This window comes from Corythoichthys intestinalis, chromosome 14 (genome assembly GCF_030265065.1).
Source record: "Corythoichthys intestinalis isolate RoL2023-P3 chromosome 14, ASM3026506v1, whole genome shotgun sequence".
Taxonomy (NCBI): Eukaryota; Metazoa; Chordata; class Actinopteri; order Syngnathiformes; family Syngnathidae; genus Corythoichthys; species Corythoichthys intestinalis.
Genome location: NC_080408.1, coordinates 40,115,363 through 40,138,405, shown reverse-complemented (window position 1 = coordinate 40,138,405; position 23,043 = coordinate 40,115,363). Strand labels below are relative to the sequence as shown.

General features: G+C 40.7%; 1 protein-coding gene across 2 annotated transcripts; it reads right to left on the bottom strand.

Annotated features, from left to right (window-relative positions):
* Positions 1-116: 116 nt before the first annotated feature.
* Positions 117-17,290, bottom strand: prkacbb (protein kinase, cAMP-dependent, catalytic, beta b). Of its 2 annotated transcripts, none has more exons than XM_057857793.1 (10): positions 16,996-17,290; positions 9,698-9,759; positions 9,498-9,626; positions 7,401-7,499; positions 7,239-7,321; positions 7,005-7,131; positions 6,830-6,925; positions 1,630-1,752; positions 1,390-1,554; positions 117-1,301 (listed from the first exon to the last, which is right to left on the bottom strand). In XM_057857793.1, exons 1-10 carry the CDS (start codon positions 17,039-17,041, stop codon positions 1,176-1,178), a joined length of 1,056 nt encoding a protein of 351 aa, XP_057713776.1. In that variant the 5' UTR covers positions 17,042-17,290; the 3' UTR covers positions 117-1,175. The 2 variants fall into 2 exon arrangements, with proteins under 2 accessions (XP_057713776.1, XP_057713777.1); XM_057857794.1 differs by having other exon boundaries at positions 9,698-9,753.
* Positions 17,291-23,043: the final 5,753 nt, after the last annotated feature.

The following is a 23,043-nucleotide window of genomic DNA, read 5'->3' as shown; positions in this document are numbered from 1 at the left end:
AGCCAAAACAGACAAATACAATATTTGACACAAAACGCACAGTTACGATAGTTAATAATTGATTTCACATTAAACCTGTGATACAACAACAGGATAAGGACACTTGCACACTTCAGCAATTTTAAAAATAAAATTTAATAGCATCTCTAATGTGTATAAATAATACATATGAAACAATGCATATACATATAATGAGTTGAACAATAACAGGGTTACATGTGATGCAAAGGAGTTCTTCATTTAGTCAGTGTATGGGTGAGGTAAAACAGTACCTTAAAATCAAAGCCTTCAAAAATGCACGCTTAATAAGTATGCGATCCACATTCTTCGATAAAATATAACAAAAACAATCCTTCACGTGCGGTCACAAAAAAAGAGCTGCAGTTTCATTATTCTATTTTCAGTCTTAAATTCTTTTCCTTAAAGATTTGACTTACCACGCTGAAGCACAAAGCTCCAACACTATTCATACTGACCTCTCAAGTTTTAGACAAAATTGTTTTTTAAATCTTGAAAGGACTTCCTTTCACTTCTAAAATGTCAGTCATCAGTCACATTGTATTGTAACAAATGGTGTTTATGATTAGACATGAAGTATTAGGAGAAAAATCAAACGAAAACATGACTATTACACACTGGGACAAAAACTGGAGTAACAAATAACGTGTAACAATGTAACAAGTTCGCTAATTCTCAGCGCCTGGGGTCAGGAATACCGAGGTTGATGCTTTCTCTCTCGCTAAAAGCAAAGAAAGAGAGCAAACTCTCTCTTCAGTCGCCCCTTAAACACTCGGCATTATACAAAACACAAAGAATGACAAATGCTACCTCTCAAAATTGGACCATGAATGCAACATGAGCCCATCCCTTTTGTCATCTTACTATTTGTCCATTTAAAAAAGGGGGTGACAATGACTACCTCCTTTGAAAAGAACAAAATAAAAAGTGAAGAAAAAGAAAAGGTGGCAAGTTCTGCTATAATACGCAGGTGTAAGTGACAGTAAGGTTTTCGGCACCAAAAGATCATGGCAACCTCACTGAGCTGTGTGTGTTGAACAAGTGGGCAGGATAAGACGGCGGGAGGAAACGTGGTCTCTGCTAAATTTTCAAGTCCTCAGAAGAGTGCAAAGATCCCTTTATTTCCCTGACATATCCTGTTGTCGCATGTCACGTTCCTAAAACTCGGCAAACTCCTTCACACATTTTTCCGTGACGGAAACACGGATCTCCTCCTCGTCGTAGTCGTCAAAGTTGCTAGTATCACCGGGGCCTCTGCACTTTGGTATGAACGGCGCTTCCACCTGCCTCGGCAAAAAAAAAAAAAAATCGGCGCAAAACAATCAATTACCTATACATTCTTAATTTCAATAAGCACCGCGATGGTCTTGCCTTCCTCTCGTAGATTGCAATCCAATCCGTTGTGGCGAACCACTTGTGGCCCTTGATGTCGTTGACGCCGTTTTTCAGGTTGCCGAAACGCTTGGTCAGGTCCACCTGCAGCAGATTTCTCAGCAGATCCTTCAAGTCCGAGCTGAAGTGGGAGGGGAAGCGTACCTGAAAAGACAAAAGAAAAGTTGTTGCACGTCAACATGAAAATCAAAGAAATTCTCCGGGGACTCACAATCCTACCTTGCCAGAGACAATTTTCTCATAGATCTGAATGGGTTGGTCTGCAAAGAACGGAGGGTAGCCGGCTGCCATTTCATAGATGAGGACTCCTAAGGCCCACCAGTCCACAGCTTTGTTGTAGCCCTGAAAGAGTAATCACACATAATGAGTGACACAGTGGAACCAAAGAAACAACTACTTGTTGAGTGCCAAGTTAATCAAAAAAGCCTCAAATAAAATATATTTGATGATGACCAAAACTGCTATTCTCTTCTGTAATGCCCCCTTACTGTTTGTAATTTTTAATGAAAATTGCTAACAGATGGCACAACATTTTGAGCCAGTCACACTAGACATTAACAGAGCTCAGTTCAGCAAATATGAAAGATCTTTGAGTTCTATCTTTTAAGTGCATTTTGGTTTTTCTTTTCTTTGATGCCACATTTACTCCAGAAGCCTGAGTCGCGTTAACAAGGATTGTTGCCAAGCATAAAGTAAAAAGAAAAGCAATTTCGACCGAAAATACAATCAATTAATCGAATAAAGCATTTTTTTTTTTAGGTAAAGAGCAATTATAAATATACATGAGAAAACAAAACATTTCACCTAATCTTGAACCATTTTCAGACTATGAATGTTTTTATTTTCGATGTACATTGTTGAAAACCGCCAACAATTGCATCTAAGATGTGACTAGAAAAAAACAACAACAACAAATTCACGGCTTTCACTGAAAAAACTTCTCGATCTTGTTAAAAAAAATAAAATAAAATAAAATAAAAAATCCTATTTTGTTACCTAAAATGTCATTACACTTGATAACACAAAGTTAGGTGTTTTTCCCACGTTTCAATTGAATTTCCATTTGTGTCAAGCTATTTTAAAAAAACTTGTTAAGTCTAAACTGTAAGTCCTGTTGGATTTTGAGTTTTTGCAGTGTTCAAAATAAATTATTTTATATTTATTATTTTAAACCCTCATCACTCTACAGCACTGTGTTTTTACAGATTCAATAAAGCCTGTATGTAAGACACGTTAGCCATGCATCGACAGTGGTCATAATTAATAGGAACCCAGTCCTCCGCGGGGTTAATATTACGTTAGCAAGGTACAGTAATGTTAATCTTATTTATTATTGCTAAGAAGTCTACTGCTTTAAGATGGCGGCTGTTTACTAACGCTGGCAAGTCTGTCATTTCGCATCTAGTTCTATATACATCTGCTAACGCCGCCGAGTCTGTCGTGTCGCATCTAGTTCCATTTACATGTGATATCTATGAGACTCATCAGACGCGACATGCTACCACCATAGCATCATGCGGGCGTAGTTTGAAGAAATGCTGGCATTGTTTGCAGCGGCTGTCTGCTGCAATCAGGTATTATTGCTTCTTCCTCTAGAGACGCGATGTCAATGATGTCCCGCATTAAAAATAGTCCGGGCAAAATATGATGCTTAGAGCTGGTAAAATTAAATGATTCCTCGAGGCGAATAAAATTACCCAGATCCATTTTTAAACTCGAGTATTCGTTTCAGCTGTACATTAGACCATTATGAGTTGTTAACAAATACAGGTTTTAAACTTTTAACACTCATAATGAATATCTAAAAGATGACATTTTCGATACTATATACATATTACATAAAAAAAAGGGAAAATGGCTGTTTGAAAACAATAGAATATATTTTTTTTCATTTCAGATCGATCCCCTCCAAGGGCTAAGAGGTAGAGCCAAAGGCATGAACAGATCCCTCTCAGATGTAAAAGATGATGTTTCATTTCATGGATATGAATGTTATTTTTCAAGTTTCATGACAACAATTAAAAACTACTGTAAAAAAGTGCCATTTTTGGTATGTAAATTACTCCGTTCTTATTTGCACAACCTTGATGTGCATTATGTCAAATTAAAGTGCATGTGACACGAAAAAGCATGTTTATTTCATAATACATGCAGTTATTTATGCTCCTGAATGATATGGACCGCTTGGATGTGTGTGGAAGCGATCGCTATATTTATTTAGTTTTTTTAATCCCGCGCCATGAAAATGAGTGACTTCCGGCAACAGTCTCTAGATGAGAAAGAGGGCGCTGTGACGTGTACGGTAGAAGAAGTCCTCTTCACTATACAGCCGTACTGTTGTATGAGAAGAACTAAAAATCCAGTTGATTTTGTGGATTAATACATTTATTTTTCGCATCACGCCAGCCAAACGGCTGCTGAAAAATCTTGCTGTATGAGGGAGAGGCGTGTGCGCCTTTTTGGAGTTTCAAAAGGTTCCCATTCACCGTGGATATTGGTCAAAACAAGCCCTACTACTGTGGGACCATAGGACTTACGAGGAAGTGAGTAAACATCTTGTTTTGTATTATGTCATTGTCAAATACTGGGATCATTTTAATACGGTGGTGGGTTGCATTTTGTGGCTGACATGCTCCTTGTCGCACATACCCCCGCCGGGCAAGCACTATACTCGGCTTTTGCACTCTTGGTGTGCCCGATGTTCTGTCAAATTTTCCACCCGATCAGAAATTGCAACTTTGTGTTAAAAATAGCCGCGACTACAGCTATTACAAAGTAAACACAACAAACTTTCTTTAAATAAAGGGCTACTTACGTTTGATCATTGATAGGCATGTAAAAAGCTCTCCTCATGCACATTAGCTGCACGTTAGCTGCACAACAACTGCAGCCGCCTTGCTCCGGGGAACGAACTGTAAATTGCTCTCCGCCGGGCGGTTTGCCGATCAGCGAAGACAATCGACAACCCAGTCGTGATGTCAAAAGTTCCTGGCTAGTTATGTGTGATTTTCCGCTTCAAAGACTTTGAAACATCACTTGGTTCGGGCTAGCATGTCAGCTATCTGTCCCGCCTCTTGGTTTGTTTACATTATCCGAAGCCGGGGAAGGGAAATGACATAAGCTCGATTTAGGTGTCATAAAATATCGTTCGGGAGGTGAGACAGTAAAGGTGAAGTCGACAGTTTTGACCATTATGGAGTAATTTTGCCATATCTTCCTGAATAATTGCATTTTTATTATTTCATACTCCATTTAGCACAAGACTGTTATTTGTCATGACCATGCCATTTATTTAGCAATTGGGGAAAAATACTTAGATTAAAATAATATCCTGTAAAAATATTGATGTAGAGAGACAGAAACAATGACATTTTGCAGCTCTCTTCGTCACGTTTTCCTCGTTGTGAATAATTCCCCCTCGACGGGCTGACTGGTCCTTCCGAAGCCATTTATTTAGCTATTGGGGAAAATCACTTGGATAAAAAGAATATCCTGTAAAAATATTGGAGTAGAGAGAATGAAACAATGACATTTTGCGGCTCTCTTCGTCGCGTTTTCCTCGTTTTGAATAATTCCCCCTCAATGGGCTGAATAGTAAAACCAATGAGCCCATTCTCCCGCTGACATCATCCACCTGTTGGGGACGCTAGAGCCCTATAATGGTAGGCGTGGGTAACCGACAGATTAAAAGAGTAATTTCTCGTCATCTGTGCTTTGCTACATTGTTGTATATAGTCGAATCGTCTCAAAATATGATTGTAATTCACATAATAATGCTTTTTAAGACTTTTTTTCTCATGTCGTATGCCCTTTAATTAAAGCTAAGATGTTACATTTTCATGATCAGTTGTCAAAACCTTACTGGGATTTATAGTTATCAGTAATCGAGCAATGTGTGCGATTTTCCATATTTGGCATTTGAAATTCTTCTACTTTAGCTGGTTATGACACTTTCAAAAATGTAAAACTTTTGGAAAAAAGTTCATGACATAATTCTTAGATGATTTAGGAATAAAAAGATGTGCAACAAGCAGTGTTGTTAATAACGGCGTTACAATATAACGGCGTTATTTTTGTCAGTAGTGGGTAATCTAATTAATTACTTTTCTCATTTTGGCAACGCCGTTACCGTTACTGAGGACGGAAAGGCATGCGTTACTATGCGTTATTATATTGGTTGAAAAGTCTGAGGGAGACGGACTCACCGAGACGACAGAGCAGAGCAGGAGTGGGGAGGAGGCAAGAAAGTTGTGACGCCGAGCAAACGCGATGCTAGGTAGCTCCAATAATACCTGTTGTAGCCGATAGCATACAAACTACACCCGCATGTTATGTAGATATGGTAGACATGGTAGATAAAACATATATATAGATATAACTAGATGCGAAATGACAGACACGGCACTAGATGCGTTAGTAAACAGCCGCCATCTTAAAGCAGTAGACTTCTTAGGACGGCTCTTTTGTAGAGAACCTTCCTAGCGAACCTAAGTAACTTTTTATCTAAAATACTTCTAAATCGGCAAAATCTTGATTTGAATCTATCTTTAAATGATGAAACAGTTTTAAAACCTTCACATGTCGAAAGTAGAGAGATGGGAACTAATGCAATAATGGAAGCAATTTTAACAACTTTTAACGGTTGATTCAGGGTAAAGGGTAAATTAGGGTAAAGAATTGGGCTCGGGCCAATTGTACCAAAAACCTTTTAAAACTTCACATAGTGTGGCCAATGTTTTTGTTTTTTTTGAGGGGGAAAAAAAAGTAATTATCACCAATTACTTTGCCAAGTAACTAATTACTCTTACATTCAGGTAATTGAGTTACTAACGCAATTACTTTTTGGGAGAAGTAATTTGTAACTATAATTAATTACTTTTTTTCAGTAAGATTAACAACACTGGCAACAAGGCATGTTTAAACTGTTTTTTTTTTTTAGTTTATAAACTCATAGAAAAATCAAACCCTAATTTCACCCAAAAAAAAATGCTCAGAGTGTAAAAGCTTAAATTAACAAGCAAAATGCAAAAGAAACTAAAAAAGAAATTTTTAAAAAATCCTCCCATTACTATCAAGAATAGAGCAAAATCAAATTTCTCCCATTGACAAATTTCTGGTGACCTGTGATAGTGCAAAACCAAATGAATAAATAAATGAATAAAACAGCAGTGGCGATCAGATTGGCTGAGTATCGATACTTTTGCAATCAAATATCGTATCCTGATACAACATTTCAGTATCAAAACTTTGATACTTTTGAACTCTCGTCCAGGGTGTACTCCACCTTAGATCAGAAGTCAGCTAGGATAAACTCAAAGTTGCACACAACCCGAATGAGAACAAGCACAAAACAATATGGTTGGACAAGTGAAACGAGAATAGACTTTGCAAACAAATCTAAAATGGCTGGGAAGTTTACTTTGCTGAGAATGATTTCTGGGGCCAGGTACTCCGGTGTGCCGCATAATGTCCAAGTTCTGCCTTTCACCCGCTTGGCAAATCCAAAGTCTGTCACCTGAAAAAAGAAAGTGGCACGTGAGGGGATTGTAGCCGTTAAAGAGTCGCCATGTCATATCGTCGGGCAAGCGGCTCACCTGAATGTAGCCGTGGTGGTCAATAAGAAGGTTCTCAGGCTTTAGATCTCTGTAAATGAGATCGAGCGAATGGAGGTACTCAAATGTTAGTACTATCTGGGCGGCATAGAAGCGCGCGTGCGGCTCACTGGAAAGGAAATGGAGGAGGGGGAACGGCAATGACTGTGAAATCACTGATTAAAACAAAACAAACCAAAGACTTAAAATAAGTGTTTATTCCTCCGAGGGCCTCACCTGAACCTCCCAATTCGTCTTAAGTGCGAGAACATCTCTCCTCCGGGAACATACTCCATCACCATGTACAAATTGGAGTTGTCCTAAAGTAACACATTACACCCAACTTTAATATCTCTTATTTTAAAGCTCAAATGGGTGAAATGAATGAGATTGTCTTACCTTGAATGCGTACTCGAGTCTGACGAGAAAAGGGAAACTGACGGCTTGTAATATTCTCTTTTCGTTTAAAGTGTGTTCTATTTGTTTAAGTTTCACAACCTGGCATTAAAAACAAACAAATGAAAGTCATAAAATGACATTTTACTACCCAAAGTGTAGTTATTTGTATTCAATTTCAGTATATGCATATTTGTGTCTCTTCATATGAACCATCAGTATTAACACAGTCAATCAAAATTGAGCACTTAAAACAAGTGCTGCAACGATTAATCGACTCAATCGAGTAATTCGATCAGAAAAAGCTTTGCCTCAAATTTTGCTGCTTCAACGATTCGTTGAATTAGAGGCGCGTTGTAATGGTTTGCTTTGAAAGTTCAGATGGTCCCCGGGTTACGACGTACCCAACTTACGTGATTTTGACTTTATGATGCCGGAGTCTCATCTGCCATTTTGTCTCCAGTCATTTATTTATTTATTTATTTATTTTAAATAATGTTGACTTTTGTTTTGTGATGCATGCTTTTATTTTGGCGCAGGAAGCATAGAGCAGGTAGTACTAATAATGGCACGCGAGTAAGAGCGCATGTACACACGAAGAAGAATGTTTATTTGCACACATGAAGAAGAGCGCACGCACGCACACACCCACGAAGAAGTCACCCAGCCGAGTGATAGCTGCAAGGCTGCGCACTCATTTGTTACTTGTGAAACATCCACAGAGACAACACCTGTATATAACACCTTTTGTACTGTTTATTGTGCGTTTTCAATTGTGGTCGAATACTTGTGGCGAGTTTATGTGATTGTTTTTAATGCTGTGCCGACACTAACTGAGACATACCGATCGTTTGTGTGGATTGTTATTGCTGTATCAGCAGATAGTTATAAACGCAAATTTGAATTGCTGTTATTGAAAACAAAACTGAATCAATTACTTTTCGTTTTAGTTTCATTCTGCAAGTGCCGATGTCATGAGCAGCAAAATAAAGATGATGTATGTTCCATGCCTGAATTTGTATGGGGGACGGGAAACCGTCCGCCTTCGTCGTCTTCTTCGGTTTCTTCGGGCAAATCATATCACATTTTGTAATTGTCAATGATTGTCAATGATACCAATGATGATGACAATAAAATTCCATAAATAAATAAATAAAAAATAAATAAAGTCAGCAAACCACACAGACGTCTGACGTCGTCATTTCGGTGCTTAGCTCGCTGTCTAGCTCGGACTTAGCTCCAACATCTTGGTGAGGACAGTACAATGACGTATAAAACATGTTTTTGGATAGTTATTTTGAGATTTACGGGGTATATAGAGGTACTTAAAGGGTTATTTCGGACTTAACGCGTAAATTCGGGTTATGTCGCCAGCGTAGGAGCGGAACTTGTTTGTAAACCAGGGACTACCTGTATTGCACTAATTTTATTAATTTGGGTGGACACACTGGCCTCTAGTGGCAACAGTAAATATGATATAACTCATGGCTAAATCCAGCTGCTCCTTATTAAGACCAACATTAGATAAGTTTTTGTTTGAGTTAATATGTTTGTTTATGCATTCGTAATTTAGTTTAGAGGTGAATTTAGCAGTTTTTTGTGGCAATATGTGTTCGATCGATATCAAGAGCATTGTGTTTAAGAAATAAAAAACCTTAGAATTTTATAGCATTTAAAGTAGTGGACTTTTGCAATGCAAGTTAGCATATTGTTTTATTGTAATACTTAGATCCTGATTTTTTTTTTTTTTTTTATCGTGTGATGCTAAGCTCAAGTCTTTCAATTTACTTTTTAATGCATTTATTGCTCTCGGGAAATGAAAGTGCAATTCTGCATAGTTTAAAGAAACACTTTTATTTTGTATTGGCATTTAATGCTGTTTTGAAAGTGCATTCTTATCAAGCCAAAATAAATGTTACTGCAACATAAACACTTGTTTGTCTTACATCTACAATTTATTCTGCAATGCATCAAATGTTCTTAATCTGATTACTTAATTACTTGAACTAACTAATCGATACATTAATCGATTACTTAAAAATAATAAATTGCTGCTACTTAAAACTGCAGTATAAAGTGTCTTATATAAATAAAACAGACCTTCTGCTTATCCAGTATTTTCATGGCAAAGTACTGCTCTGTTCCTTTGTGTTTCACAAGCATGACCCTTCCAAATGAGCCAGTCCCCAGAGTCTTTAATCTGTCAAAGTCATCTAGGCACGTCGTGCTCTGCAGAAAGAGAGGAAAAAAAGCATGTTAGCCACTTACTGGAATGTATTGACTATAAACAGCATTCTGACCTGTGGTGGACATTCCCATTTCCGTAAGAAGTCTTCTTTGGCTTTGGCTAGAAACTCTTTTACTACAAAGGAGAGAAAACAAATAAGCATAAATTCTATTTGGAATAAAAGCAAGGATGCTTTTTTCATGTAGGATTGGTAAAAATATACAAATGTAGGGCATCAGAGGGGCAAAGGGAAACAGAATTTTGAGGGCAACTCTCATCTGGATCTGAATTACATGACACAAACACAAGGGAAGAAAAAACCAGACAGGCAAAAAGAGTGACGCATGCCAAGTACTGCAAATAACTGGGTTTTCTGTTATTTTGTAGTTTCAAGTCAAGGGAAAAACAAAATTAAAAAAAGGGTAAGTTTCTCTCTGTGCATCACATTTTTTAAGGGAAAGGCTAATAAACAGAATTGTAAGCATTGACAAACCGATGTATGGCAAACACAGCAGATATCCAGATTGAGAGAACGTGAGCGACAACAACAACAAAAAAAACACACTTATTATCAAAGCACACAATAACAGCAAGCACATCGAGCAGGATTCGCACAATGAGACCTGCGCCCAAAATTTGCAGGCTCATGTTTTTTTGTGCATACCAAACGTCTCTATTGATCACCGAGGGTGTTATATTTTTTTTCACAGGAACAATCACCCACCACCACACGATGGAATGATACGGAAGAGAGAGAAAGAGAAGACAACAGTTATGTAGACAAAAACCACAACAAACAAAGTATGTGATGGGAGCAGCAATGAAAATAAAGTTGACATTGTGTAGGAGACCCAACAGTACATTAGACAAGACTCAAAAGAAAAAAAGACACTCAAAACCTGTTGATTTTTACAACAAATGAATAGATTTTTTTTCCCAATTATTCCTAGATTGAAAATACTACATTGTTGTCAAATACATTAATGCTAATGGAAATAGACCTTGCTGAACGGTGGCAAAATTAAAATACAATGTGCATATAAATACAAAAATGTCCTCCAATGAAGGTGTCCTAGATTATGTTTAGTTTCATTCCTTCAGCGGAAGAGGGACCCAGATTTGTGCATACTGGATGAATGAACATGTGGTAGGGATTTTACAGTGGTAAAGCAGGGATCCAGACTGCCCCAAATGAGTGCATTCTGCCCCAAAATGTTCAATCAAATACATTTTTAGCAACTATTAAGATACATTTTGTTGCTGACAAATTTCTGACCAGTGGTTGGTGCTAATGCATATTGCGTAAATGAGATGGTCTGCCAACCAACATAAGATTAAGGCGGCAGCCGATACTGTGTGCAAGAGGACGTGGGTAAAGGTGTGGAACAAAACTGTACATGTCATAGTATTTCTAAGATGCAAGTCTTTGTACTGGTACGTTTTGTTGTCACTAGAGCTGAGCAATTTTACAGATATATCGGGAGACTGCAATATAAAGTCACACAATACCTTTATCGCAATACGATGTTTAGTTTTCAGTTTATGGTGTGAATTTTTTGGGGGTGAAATACATAGCTATCCATTTATTTTCCTCGTTATGTTTCTCACAGAAGCCAATTTACCATAAAATGTCATAGATCAAGGTCAAGCACATGCGTGACTCCCTTTTGAAGCGAGTTGAAACCATAGATAATGGATATTAGATGCCTCATTGAGTTGGGCGTGTCAGACATCGCTACAATCATCATAATCTAACAATTTCTTCTTCTTTCTTTTAAAAAAAAAATTTTTTTTATTAACTGATATTCAGCGGCACAGTGGCTGAGTGGTTAGCACATCCGCGTCCGTGTGTGTAAATGGTTGTAGGTCTCATTGTGCCCTGCGACTGGCTAGCAACCAGTTCAGGGTGTGCCCTGCTGTCTGAACCTCCCCATCAGAGAAAATAAAATAAGGATTATTTAAAATATTTATTTATTGTTTTTTTTTTACTTATTTTACTTATTTACTTATTTTAAATAAGGATTATCTTCAATTCTTTCCTTTCTCTTAAAAATCTGATCAATTTTCTGTTGCATTGCCCTTTTTTATCACATTAATTCAACAAGCTTGTTTTTTTTTTTTTTTTTTTTTGGTCCCAGAAAACCTGTGCATTTGAACCAATCAGAACTAACTATCCATACTGATCAAGACAATGTCAGCCAATAGAATTGGCAACTGAAGTCCCGGCCAGGGAGGATGGTTAACTGAGCGCATGCACACATCGACACGAGACATCAGACCCATACTGGTAGAACTCTGTGCTGTCCGTGGAATAAATATGAATATTGGTGGAAACGGATGACACTACACAGGCACTTTATTATGCTTGTTGTTAACACTTGTGTATGTAAATCTGACGTTAGTAGATTTTTTTCCTCCTGGAGATGCCTGTGTGGCAATCAGGTAGTTTGTTTTTAGCATGGGGTTTGACAGTTGCCGTCATATTTTCGAGATCAAAAGCACATTACAGCTCACTTTCACCCCTGTTGCTATCATATTGTATCCTCTACCAAAAACTTTAATAAAACACAACCAACCAGATAAAATGTACTGGTAAGTCACAAACAAGTCATGAACGTGGACGTACACTATTCTTTGTGGTATATTCCAAAGGGAACAGTTTGAATGCTTAATAGTTAATAGTTAACGCGGCTTCAAATCTGAAAACAGTGGTCAATCGTCACAAAAATGTACGTGAAAATATGCACTAATTCTGACTTTAACCTTTGAAATTATCAGAACAATTGCACCAATAACCAATAATTTGGATTTTATGGATGCTTTCGACAGTCCTACATCCAAGCAGTGCTCCTACACAGTGATGTGAACAGAGTGATGTGTTTAAGGGCTCGAAACAGTTTTTAATTTCAAAACTAATTTAAAACAGCATCATTACATTAAATAGACTATGGACAGATGACCATGCCTTCAAAATGTAAGAAATGAACTGATGTTCCTGTAATAACAGGATGATGAATTATGTCAACGTGGTAATCCGCTGTGACTATGTCATGTGTTCAAGGTCCGTAGGCACTGTAAACACAAGGTAATCTTGTGTGTATTCAGCAATGTAGGTAACCAGGTTTCTTTGTCAGAGCGGCTAACAAATCTGCAACAAGGCCAACCATGACACCTTAAATAGCTTGAACACTACAACAAGTTAGCTACCATAAAGGAGACAGATATGTCAAATATTGATAATATTGCCCTCCATAAAACTCATGTAAACCCCTTCATAATGGTAATGCTTATGATCTTGCTGTAAAACAAACAGATATACTAGTCCTTTTCAAAAAAATTATTTATTATTATAAATATAATAAATATAATCATTATTATTATAATAATTGTGATAAAGTTCATTATTTTCTGTAATGTACTGATAAACATTAGACTTTCATATATTTTAGATTCATTACACACAACTGAAGTAGTCCAAGCCTTTCATTGTTTTAATATTGATGATTTTGGCAAAAAAGTCCAGAAAAACCAAAAGCCTCTTTCTCAAAAAATTTGCATATTTCATCCGACCAATACAAAAAAGTGTTTTTTACATACAAAAAAAGTCAACCTTCAATTAATTATATCAGCTATGCACTCAATACTTGGTCGGGAATCCTTTTGCAGAAATGACTGCTTCAATGCAGTGTGGCATGGAGGCAATCAGCCTGTGGCACGGCTGAGGTGTTATGGAGGCCCAGGATGCTTCGATAGCAGCCTTAAGCTCATCCACAGTGTTGGGTCTGGTGTCTCTCAACTTCCTCTTCACAATATCCCACATATTCTCAATGGGGTTCAGGTCAGGAGAGTTGGCAGGCCAATTGAGCACAGTAATGCCATGGTCAGTAAACCATTTACCCGTGGTTTTGGCACTGTGAGCAGGTGCCAGGTCATGCTGAAAAATAAAATCTTCATCTCCATAAAGCTTTTCAGCAGATGGAAGCATGAAGTGCTCCAAAATCTCCTGATAGCTAGCTGCATTGACCCCGCCCTTGATAAAACACAGTAGACCAACACCAGCAGCTGACATGGCACCCCAGACCATCACTGACTGTGGGTACTTGACACTGGACTTCAGGCATTTTTGGCATTTCCTTCTCCCCAGTCTTCCACCAAACTCTGGCACCTTGATTTCCGAATGACATGCAAAATTTGCTTTCATCTGAAAAAAGTATTTTGGACCACTGAGCAAACAGTCAGTTGCAAACAGCAACAGCTGCTTCTCTGCTTCTCCTTCTCCAAAATCTTTCTCAAGGTACGGTCCCCTCTTCTAATTGTGCAGTGTTTCCTGCCACACTTTTTCTTTCCCACAGACTTCCCACTGAGGTGCCTTGATACAGCCTATTCGCTCAGAAATTTCTTTCTGTGTCTTAGCCTTTTGCTTGAGGGTGTTAATGATGGCCTTCTGGACAGCAGTCAGGTCAGCAGTCTTGCCCATGATTGCGGTTTTGAGTAATGAACTAGGCTGGGAGTTTTTAAAAGCCTCAGGAATCTTTCGCAGGGATTTTGAGTTAATTTGTTGATTCAGATGATTAGATTAGTAGCTTCTTTGGAGTACCTTTTCATGATATGCTTATTTTTTGAGATAGGGATTTTTTTTTTTTTTTTTTTTTTTTAACTTTTTTGGCAAAATCATTAATATTAAAACAATAAAAGGCTTGAACTACTTCAGTTGTGTGTAATGAATCTAAAATATATGAAAGTCTAATGTTTATCAGTACATTACAGAAAATAATGAACTTTATCACAGTATGCAAATTTTTTGAGAAGGACTAGTATATATAATTAGAGGTGGGAATCTTGGGGCACCTAACGATTCCATTACGATTCAGAGGCTACAATTATTGATGCACCCCCTTGCTTTTAATGTTTTGTACATTAGTTCCAAAATTTCCAAAAATCCTCTCCAGGCTAAACCGAACTACTATTTCAGTATCAAGTTAACAGTTCAAAGCAGTAAATAAAATACTCAAGTCCCCGTTCTGTATCAGCAGCTTTAAACTACATTCAATTAATTTAATGTTTTGAATCAAACGTTGAAGTTGTTAAAATTGCTCTCGTTATTCCATAATTTCCCTTCTGTCTACTTTCGACATGTGAAAGTTTTAAAACTGTTTGATCATGTATAGATAGATTCAAGTCAAGATTATGCCGATTTAGGAGTATTTTAAATAAAAAGTTAATTAGGTTCGCTACAACAGAGCCTTCCAGAGAAGTCGACTGCTTTATGATGGCGGCTGTTTACTAATGCCGGCAAGTCTGTCATTTCGCACCTAGTTCTCTATACATGTTCTAACGCCGCCGTCGTCTGTCATTTCGCATCTAGTTCTATACATATGTGATATGTACCGTAGCATTATGTGGCCGTATGTACTGTATGTAGCAACTAGAAACTGGGCATTGTTTGTAGCCGCTGTCAGCCGGAGTCAGGTATTATTGTTTTTTTTACCTAGTAGCATGAGTTGAACATGATATTTACTCTCGGTCCGTTCCTCATTGCGTCCCGAAGACCGTGCTGACTGTGATTTAGTTCCGCTTTACCTGGTATAATTAAATAATCGGAATTTGGATGTGTGAATCATTCTCGAATCTTCCACGGCGGAATCGCGAATAATCTAAGAATCGGAAATTTTGCACGCCTCTATCTATCTATATATATATACAGTACTGTGCAAAAGTTTTAGGCAGGACACCTGCCTAAAACTTTTGCACAGTACTGTATATATATATTTTTTTAATTATTAAATTTATTAGGATCATGGAAGCTTCCACTTGGGGGAAAATATATACATACAATATATCCTGTTTATACATAATATAATAAAAATATACAGTACTGTGCAAAGGTTTTAGGCAGGTTTCCTGCCTAAAACTTTTGCACAGTACTGTATATATGTAAAGAATGGCAATGACAATATCCTAAATATTTGCCAGCAAATTGTCATTTTAGCTTATAATATTAGGATTTTATTCTTCAAAAAGAAATGTCTTCTGTGCATTATCCTAATGACTTCATTCTCATAAAGCCACACTTTTATTGCAATCTTGCAACTTCATTTGGAGAACAAAACAAGACATTCAGTGTTTTCTTGACATTATGAATATATCCTCGTAGTTCATTCTTTCTCGCATTATCAACATTTGATTTCTATTCATTTCACTGGCACCACACTGTATACTTGACATAGCAAAATTAGTATAAAATGGAAGAGAGAAAGGACTGTCTTGTGGCTGTGCACCATCATCTTCTCCTGAGCCTTAAAGGCTGACCTGTAGCCAGTTGTGATTTGTTTTAGCTAAAGCCTATATTTTATTGAAAAAATAATTTTAAATTATGATTTCACTGTAGGCACGAATCATTATTTTAACCCACAAAGAATATTCCTCCGTCAAATCAGACATGGCTAAAACGGTCATAGTTGGAAGATTTGACTGATCTCAAACACAAGTAAGCCATTAAATTATTTGCCGTCAGAAACGTGCTTATAGGCAACTGTTTATTTAGTGTACAGAGAAGTGTGTTAATGTTGACCATGTGAGAGCACAAGAGCACGCTCACACCGACCCGTCTGGGCCAAGTTACGTCAAAGCTTTCAAAGCTTGTAATGCTTCTTATCCCGATGACGAGCCAACTTGGTCGATGACGACTTCTGTTCCTGCCACATGATGAACCTTGCTGATAGATTGGAGAGTGACAAACTGTGCACAACTAACATGAATATAATGACAGGGCATTTGTCATTTTTTGGCCATATTTGGTCACTGCTGTGCAGTGAGCTTTGTTTATGTAGCCCAGAATAAAAATGTGGTGGAACCTCCAGGGGGAGATCTACTAACCTTCACCCTACAAGTTTATGACTATTTCATGGCAATTACTAGTGTTTGTGGTTTCTTCGGTGCTGTTATACAATTATAACACAAGAGATCATGAAGTGCATGTATTGCATGCCAACATGACGTGAAAACACACACATACCTCCAGCCTCTTCTTTAGAAGAGTCATTTTTTTGTCATTGTCTTTCCTGCTTGTTACACGAAGACGATCATCATCGGACTGTTGTGGTTTACTTTTAGCAATCAGCACCAACCGGGTTTTGTTGTGACTAGCTTTGTCAGAACAAAAAAAATGAACACAACCACAGAAAAATCGCGCAGCTCTAGTGTGAATGTGTTTGTTATTTTAATCTATAGTGACGGGTGACAGGTGGGCCTCTTTTTTGGACATTACAGAACAGTGGTGGCGCCATGGGCTAGGCTAACTAGCTCCACATTAAGGTTTTTAATAAAACATACAATGAGAGTCACTCGGTAAAGTACACAAGTAGGGCTTACCGCTCTCTAGCTCGTTGCCCTTCTTGGCTGTGGCAGCGTTGCCCATGGCGGAAGACACACGGCCCAATCGCTCCCGAAAAAGAGAGGGGAGATGGCGGATGGCTAGCTAACTAGCTAGCCTCTCCGCAGCAGTCGCTAATCACTTTTAAATATCACAAACGGAAAAAAGTCAATGCAGTTCAAAAGTCCTCCGCTTCGGACGTGTAATAACCAGATAGTCCCCGAGCAGCAGCACCCGTCTCTCGTCATGTGTCGGCCCCGGCGTCCTTCTCCCCCCCACCCCCGTGGAAGGTTCCCGCTGCGCCTCGTTCACTGATGTGTGCCCGGCGTGAAGCTGGCGGTCACTGACGGTGCTCACCGCCCGCCCAGACATCTCACCCGCCCGCCAATCAACGGGCCGCGCACCCGCTTTGCCCCCGGTTCTTGAATTTGTCACAAACAAAACTTACTGTTTTATGACTTTACACAAAACATTTTTCCTCAATTAACCGGATATATCTTTGTAACTTCTGTTGTCTACGCCGGTAGGATCTGTGAATGTATCCATAAAAATATGTAATAAGACCCCACAACAATGACGATTATGTAATGACATGGTGAAGTGCCCCAACAAAGACAACAGATGGCGCTGTATTTAAAAAAAAAAGTAATGCGTAAGTTTTTTTTTTTTTTTTTTCAAATTAGAACATTTTTTCACAGACGACAATACTGTACTACAATTATATATATGTGGGATGTAGTGTGTTGTAGTTTTAAAACCTCCTTAAGGCAATACGGGTTTATTAAAAAAAAAAAAAAAAAGTGAAGCAATTTGGGAAAAAATCAAAAGACTAGTAAATCTAAAATGACAAATTCTTCTGAAAGTGTGCAATTCTTCTCACAGTTATATGGCTTTCTTCTATATTTTCCAGTAAAACTTTAAATTACCATAAAATTCCATCCATACATATATACAAGGACGTAGGTTTGCATAGGGATGGTAGGGACATGCAACTTTTCAGAATAATCAAATTGTCTCCACCAACTTTTAGGCAACCTTATTTGCATTATATAATGACTTCAGTTATTTAAGTCAGTAGTTTAGATTATCTACCCATACAGTGGGGAGAACAAGTATTTGATACACTGCCAGTGTGACATGGCCATGGGTTTTCCCATTGGCAGTGTATCAAATACTTGTTCTCCCCACTGTATGTCATAAGGACAGAATTGACCCTACCATTATTAAGTGAATTATTTTCATTATGTTCAGACTTCAAGACCTCAAACGCACATTTGATTGGCTCATGACTTGCCCCCCAACACACACCCTCACAGCCCTGACGGAAATGCAACATGTCGACAACATGCCGTCTTCTCCGCCCCCTTCAAAGAGGAGGGTGTCATGATTAGCCAGGTGTGGGATGGAACCAAAATGCAGATTCGGCAACAAGCTTGACAGTTTGGCCAGGAGGCCGTTTATTGCAATCAGCAGCAGAGTGTTAGAACAGCAAAAAGAGGCAGACCGGATCACTGAAGACAGCCGTGGTTGCGTGGCCGTCGAGAAGAGCAGGCAGGATATCATATGAAGGAGGTCTCGGACGTGAAGCTTTGTGCTGGAACGATCAGACAGTGAAGTGACGTGAGCCAGCCACTTAAATACTCCCCTAACGATGATCAGTAGCAGCTGTGCCAAGCTGAGAGGCGGGAAAAGGCAGGTGAGTGAACCAGAGAGGCAGGGAACATGACAGGGCCCCCCCTCAATGGCCGGCACCCGACGGCCCAGGCGCCTCAGGATGGGCAGCATGGAAGGCACGGATGAGGGCGGGATCCACGATGAACCGGGAGGGAATCCAGGAACGCTCCTCAGGGCCATACCCCTCCCAGTCAAACAGATACTGGAAACCCCGGCCACGACGTCGCACCGCCAGGAGCCGTCGGACAGAATAGACCAGGCCGCCATCCACAAACCGGGCGGGGGGCGGGGGTCTAGCCGGAGGGACAAGACTACTTGCACGGGCAGGTTTCAGCTGACTGACATGAAATGTGGGATGGACCCTCATGGACTTGGGCAACTGGAGGCGCACGGAGACTGGATTAATAACTTTAGAAACCGGAAAGGGACCAACAAACCTGGGAGCAAGCTTCCTTGACTGGACCTTCAAAGGCAGATGTCGTGTGGACAGCCAGGCCCGGTCACCCATAGCGTATGTCGGGGCAGCAGACCTCTTGCGATCCGCAGCAGTCTTGTAGACAGCCGAACGACGGAGCAGAATGCGTCGAGTTCGTTCCCAGGTCCGACGGCATCTACGGATGAAGGCGAGTGCTGAGGGGACTGGAGAGTTGTTATCGAGAGCAGGAAAGAGCGAGGGCTGAAAGCCATGTACAACATGGAAGGGTGAGAAGCCCGTCGCTGATGATGGAAGAGTATTATGCGCCACCTCCAGCCACATCAGCTTCTCGCTCCACGTGGAGGGGTCCTGGGACGCCAGGCAACGAAGACCAGTCTCCAGGATTTGGTTCAGCCTCTCCGCTTGACCGTTGGATTGTGGATGGAACCCAGATGAAAGACTAACTGTAGCCCCTATCATCTTGCAGAAGGCTTTCCAGAAAGCAGAAACAAACTGCGGACCCCTATCGGAAACCACATCAGTGGGGAAGCCATGCACGCGAAATATGTTGGACATGAGTACTTGAGCCAACGCCTTGGCAGAAGGTAATTTAGGCAATGGGATGAAACGCACCATCTTGGAAAATCTGTCTACTACTGTGAGGACAACAGTGTTGCCAGAGGATGGGGGTAAACCAGTGACAAAGTCCATACATATGTGTGACCAGGGTTTGGATGGTATAGGTAAGGGATGGAGCCCACCAGCTGGTCTGCACGAAGATGGCTTACAAGAGGCACATACTGAACAGGCGTTGACGTATTCGGTAACATCATTGCGCATGGCTTTCCACCAGAACCTCTGAGAAATGACAAAAATTGTTTTGGTGATACCCGGATGACAAGAGGTCTTGAGAGTGTGGGCCCAGTGGATAACCTGACCGCGAAGCTCAGGCACCACGTATAGCTTTTCTTTCGGGCATTCTGATGGGACTTCTGTGGACTCGAGAGCTGATTTTACTTTGGCCTCAATATCCCATGACAGCACAGATAAGAAACAAGATTGAGGCACAATTGGCATCGGTTCAGAGGTGTTTTTGCTTGATTCGAATATCCTAGACAATGCGTCAGGTTTTGTGTTCTTGGACCCTGGTCGATATGAGATATGGAATTGGAACCGATTAAAGAACAGAGACCAACGGGCCTGGCGTGAATTCAAGCGTTTAGCAGTTTTGAGGTATGACAGGTTTTTGTGGTCGGTCCAGATCAAAAAGGGCTGTGAAGCTCCTTCAAGCCAGTGCCGCCATTCTTCCATGGCTAGTTTGATTGCCAATAGTTCTCTGTCCCCAACATCATAATTTTTCTCTGTGTCTGACAATTTTTTGGACATGAAGTAGCAGGGGTGAAGTTTACCGTCCGTAGGATTTCTCTGGGACAGCACTGCTCCGACTCCCACATCTGAGGCATCCACTTCCAAAATGAATTGGTGAGCAGGGTCCGGCAAGGAGAGAATGGGGGCAGAGGTGAAGCGGTTCTTGAGCAGATCAAATGCCTTCTGGCATGGCTCTGTCCACAGGAAGCGTCTATGGGTGGAAGTGAGAGAATGCAGAGGTGAGGCAATGGTGCTATAATTCTTTATGAATTTTCTGTAAAAATTAGCAAAACCCAGGAATCGCTGTAGCTCTTTTAGGTTCTTTGGTATGGGCCAGTTTAGGACTGCTGAAATCTTGTCGGGATCCATCTTGACCTTACCCTCGGCGAGAATGTAACCGAGAAACGGAACGGAGGGTTTATGGAAATCACATTTTTCGGCCTTGACATACAGCTGGTTCCGCAGGAGTCTCTGAAGTACTGCCCGTACATGCTGCTGGTGTGATTCCTGGTCGTGGGAGAAAATCAAAATATCGTCAAGATACACGAATACATTCTTATTAAGCAGGTCACCAAGAACATCGTTTACAAGATTCTGGAATATGGCGGGTGCGTTGGTGAGTCCAAATGGCATGACAAGATATTCATAATGTCCTGAAGGGGTGTTGAAGGCCGTCTTCCACTCATCTCCTTGCCGTATGCGCACCAAATGATATGCATTTCGCAGGTCTAGTTTAATGAAGACTTTAGCACCCTCCAGTAACTCAAAGGCAGACGATATTAGTGGAAGTGGATAACGATTCTTGACCGTGATTAGATTTAGGCCTCTATAGTCAATGCATGGCCTTAATGTCTTGTCTTTCTTCTCTACAAAAAAGAAACCGGCCCCGGCCGGGGAAGAAGAAGGACGTATCAGGCCCGCGGTCAGGCATTCCTTGATGTACGAGTCCATGGCCTTACGTTCGGGTGCAGACAAGGAGTAGAGCTTTCCTCGTGGTGGGGTGGTACCAGGCAAAAGCTCGATCGCACAATTTATGTCTCTGAATGGGGGAAGTGAAGTGGCTTTGCTTTTACTGAAGACCTCGGCGAGATCATGATAACAACTTGGAACATTGGCGAGATCAGAAGGAGGGACCAGGGTTTGAGGAGGTCGAGGAAAACATAAGTCCGAACAATCCTTTCCCCACTTTATTATATTGCCAGAGTTCCAGTCTAACTGTGGGTTGTGTTGCTTTAACCACGGTAAACCAAGGATTAAGTCATGGGGCATGTGCTCAAAGACATGAAGGCAAAGATTCTCAGAATGGTTGTCCGTAAATGTCACACAAACCGATTGAGTTTGATGGGTGACTGATCCAAGGGGGGTGCCATCGACAGCCTTGACCGACAGGGGGCTATTCAGACGAATCAGGCAGGGTGACAGACGCCTGGCAAGATTGAAGTTGATCATGTTAGCTTCTGAACCAGAATCAATAAAAGCCGAAACCGTGACATTACTATGGGGTGAGGACAAGGTAACTGAAGGAGTAACGTTTCCCGAATTATTAATGATAGTCTGGCTCACCTGGACAGAGGTGTTAGCTGGGTATGATGCAGCCTTGACTTGACATTTATTGACTACATGGCCACGTTGTCCGCAGTAAAAACATAGTCCATCTCTTGCTCTGCGTTGACGTTCCTCTGGGGTGAGACGGGTACGGCCCAGCTGCATCGGCTCCTCAGGTGTTTGTTCTCGCGTAGTAAGGGAGTGAGGAGAGTGCCGTTGAGGTGACGGTAGGAAGGAGTGGGGGTTGTCTTGATAATGATGATGATGTTGGCGCAGCCGGCGTTTTCCTTCCTGGTCTCGCTCGGCAAGGCGTCGGTCGATCTGCATGGCCAGTGCAATAAGGGAGTCCAAGTCGCTCGGGATGTCGATGGCTACCATGGCAAGCTTGATGGGGTCAGAAAGGGCTTGAAAAAATGCATCAGTCAGTGCAGATTGGTTCCAATCACTGTCGGCTGCTAGCGTTCGAAAATCAATGGCAAAGTCAGCCACCCGGCGTTTCCCCTGTCGCAGGTTCATTAGTGCTAACGACGCCTCTCTTACCGTCGGTTTGCTTTGAAAAACTTGTTTCAAGGAGCTGGTGAAAGTCTGATATGATGAACAGACAGGTGAGTTGCGGCTCCATTCAGCAGTGGCCCAAGCTGCGGCTCTTCCTGAGAGGTGGGAAATGGCATACGCCACCTTGGAGCGCTCAGTCACAAAAGCAGAGGCTTGCAACTCAAAGTGGAGCTCACATTGGGTTAGGAAGGTGCGAACGTCTCCCGTGTCACCCGAAAAGCGTTCTGGGTTGGACAGTTGTAAGTTCACCTGTGTGTTGGGTTGGTCCACAGGAGCAGAGGCCGACCTGACGGATTGGGCTGTTGGTTGAAGCTGAAGAACGAGGTTTGCTAGCTGAGAGTTCAGAGTCTGTATCATTGACGTCTGTCGATCAGTTGTATTTTTCAGGAATTCATGGAGGGAGGAAATCTGTTCCTCTTGCAGCAGGATTCGCCGTCCCTGGGCTCTGAGGGCCACATGAAGTGGATTCGAATCTGCGGGTTCCATGTTT

What these genes read in the sequence shown, in the direction of transcription:
- prkacbb (XM_057857793.1), bottom strand. Translation starts at nt 17,041, where the DNA reads ATGGGCAACGCTGCCACAGCCAAGAAGGGCAACGAGCTAGAGAGCG. An exon ending in GGGCAACGAGCTAGAGAGCG is followed by an intron (nt 9,760 to 16,995) that starts GTAAGCCCTACT and finishes TCTCCTTTGTAG; the next exon opens with TAAAAGAGTTTCTAGCCAAA. An exon ending in TTGCAATCTACGAGAGGAAG is followed by an intron (nt 1,302 to 1,389) that starts GCAAGACCATCG and finishes TTGCCGAGGCAG; the next exon opens with GTGGAAGCGCCGTTCATACC.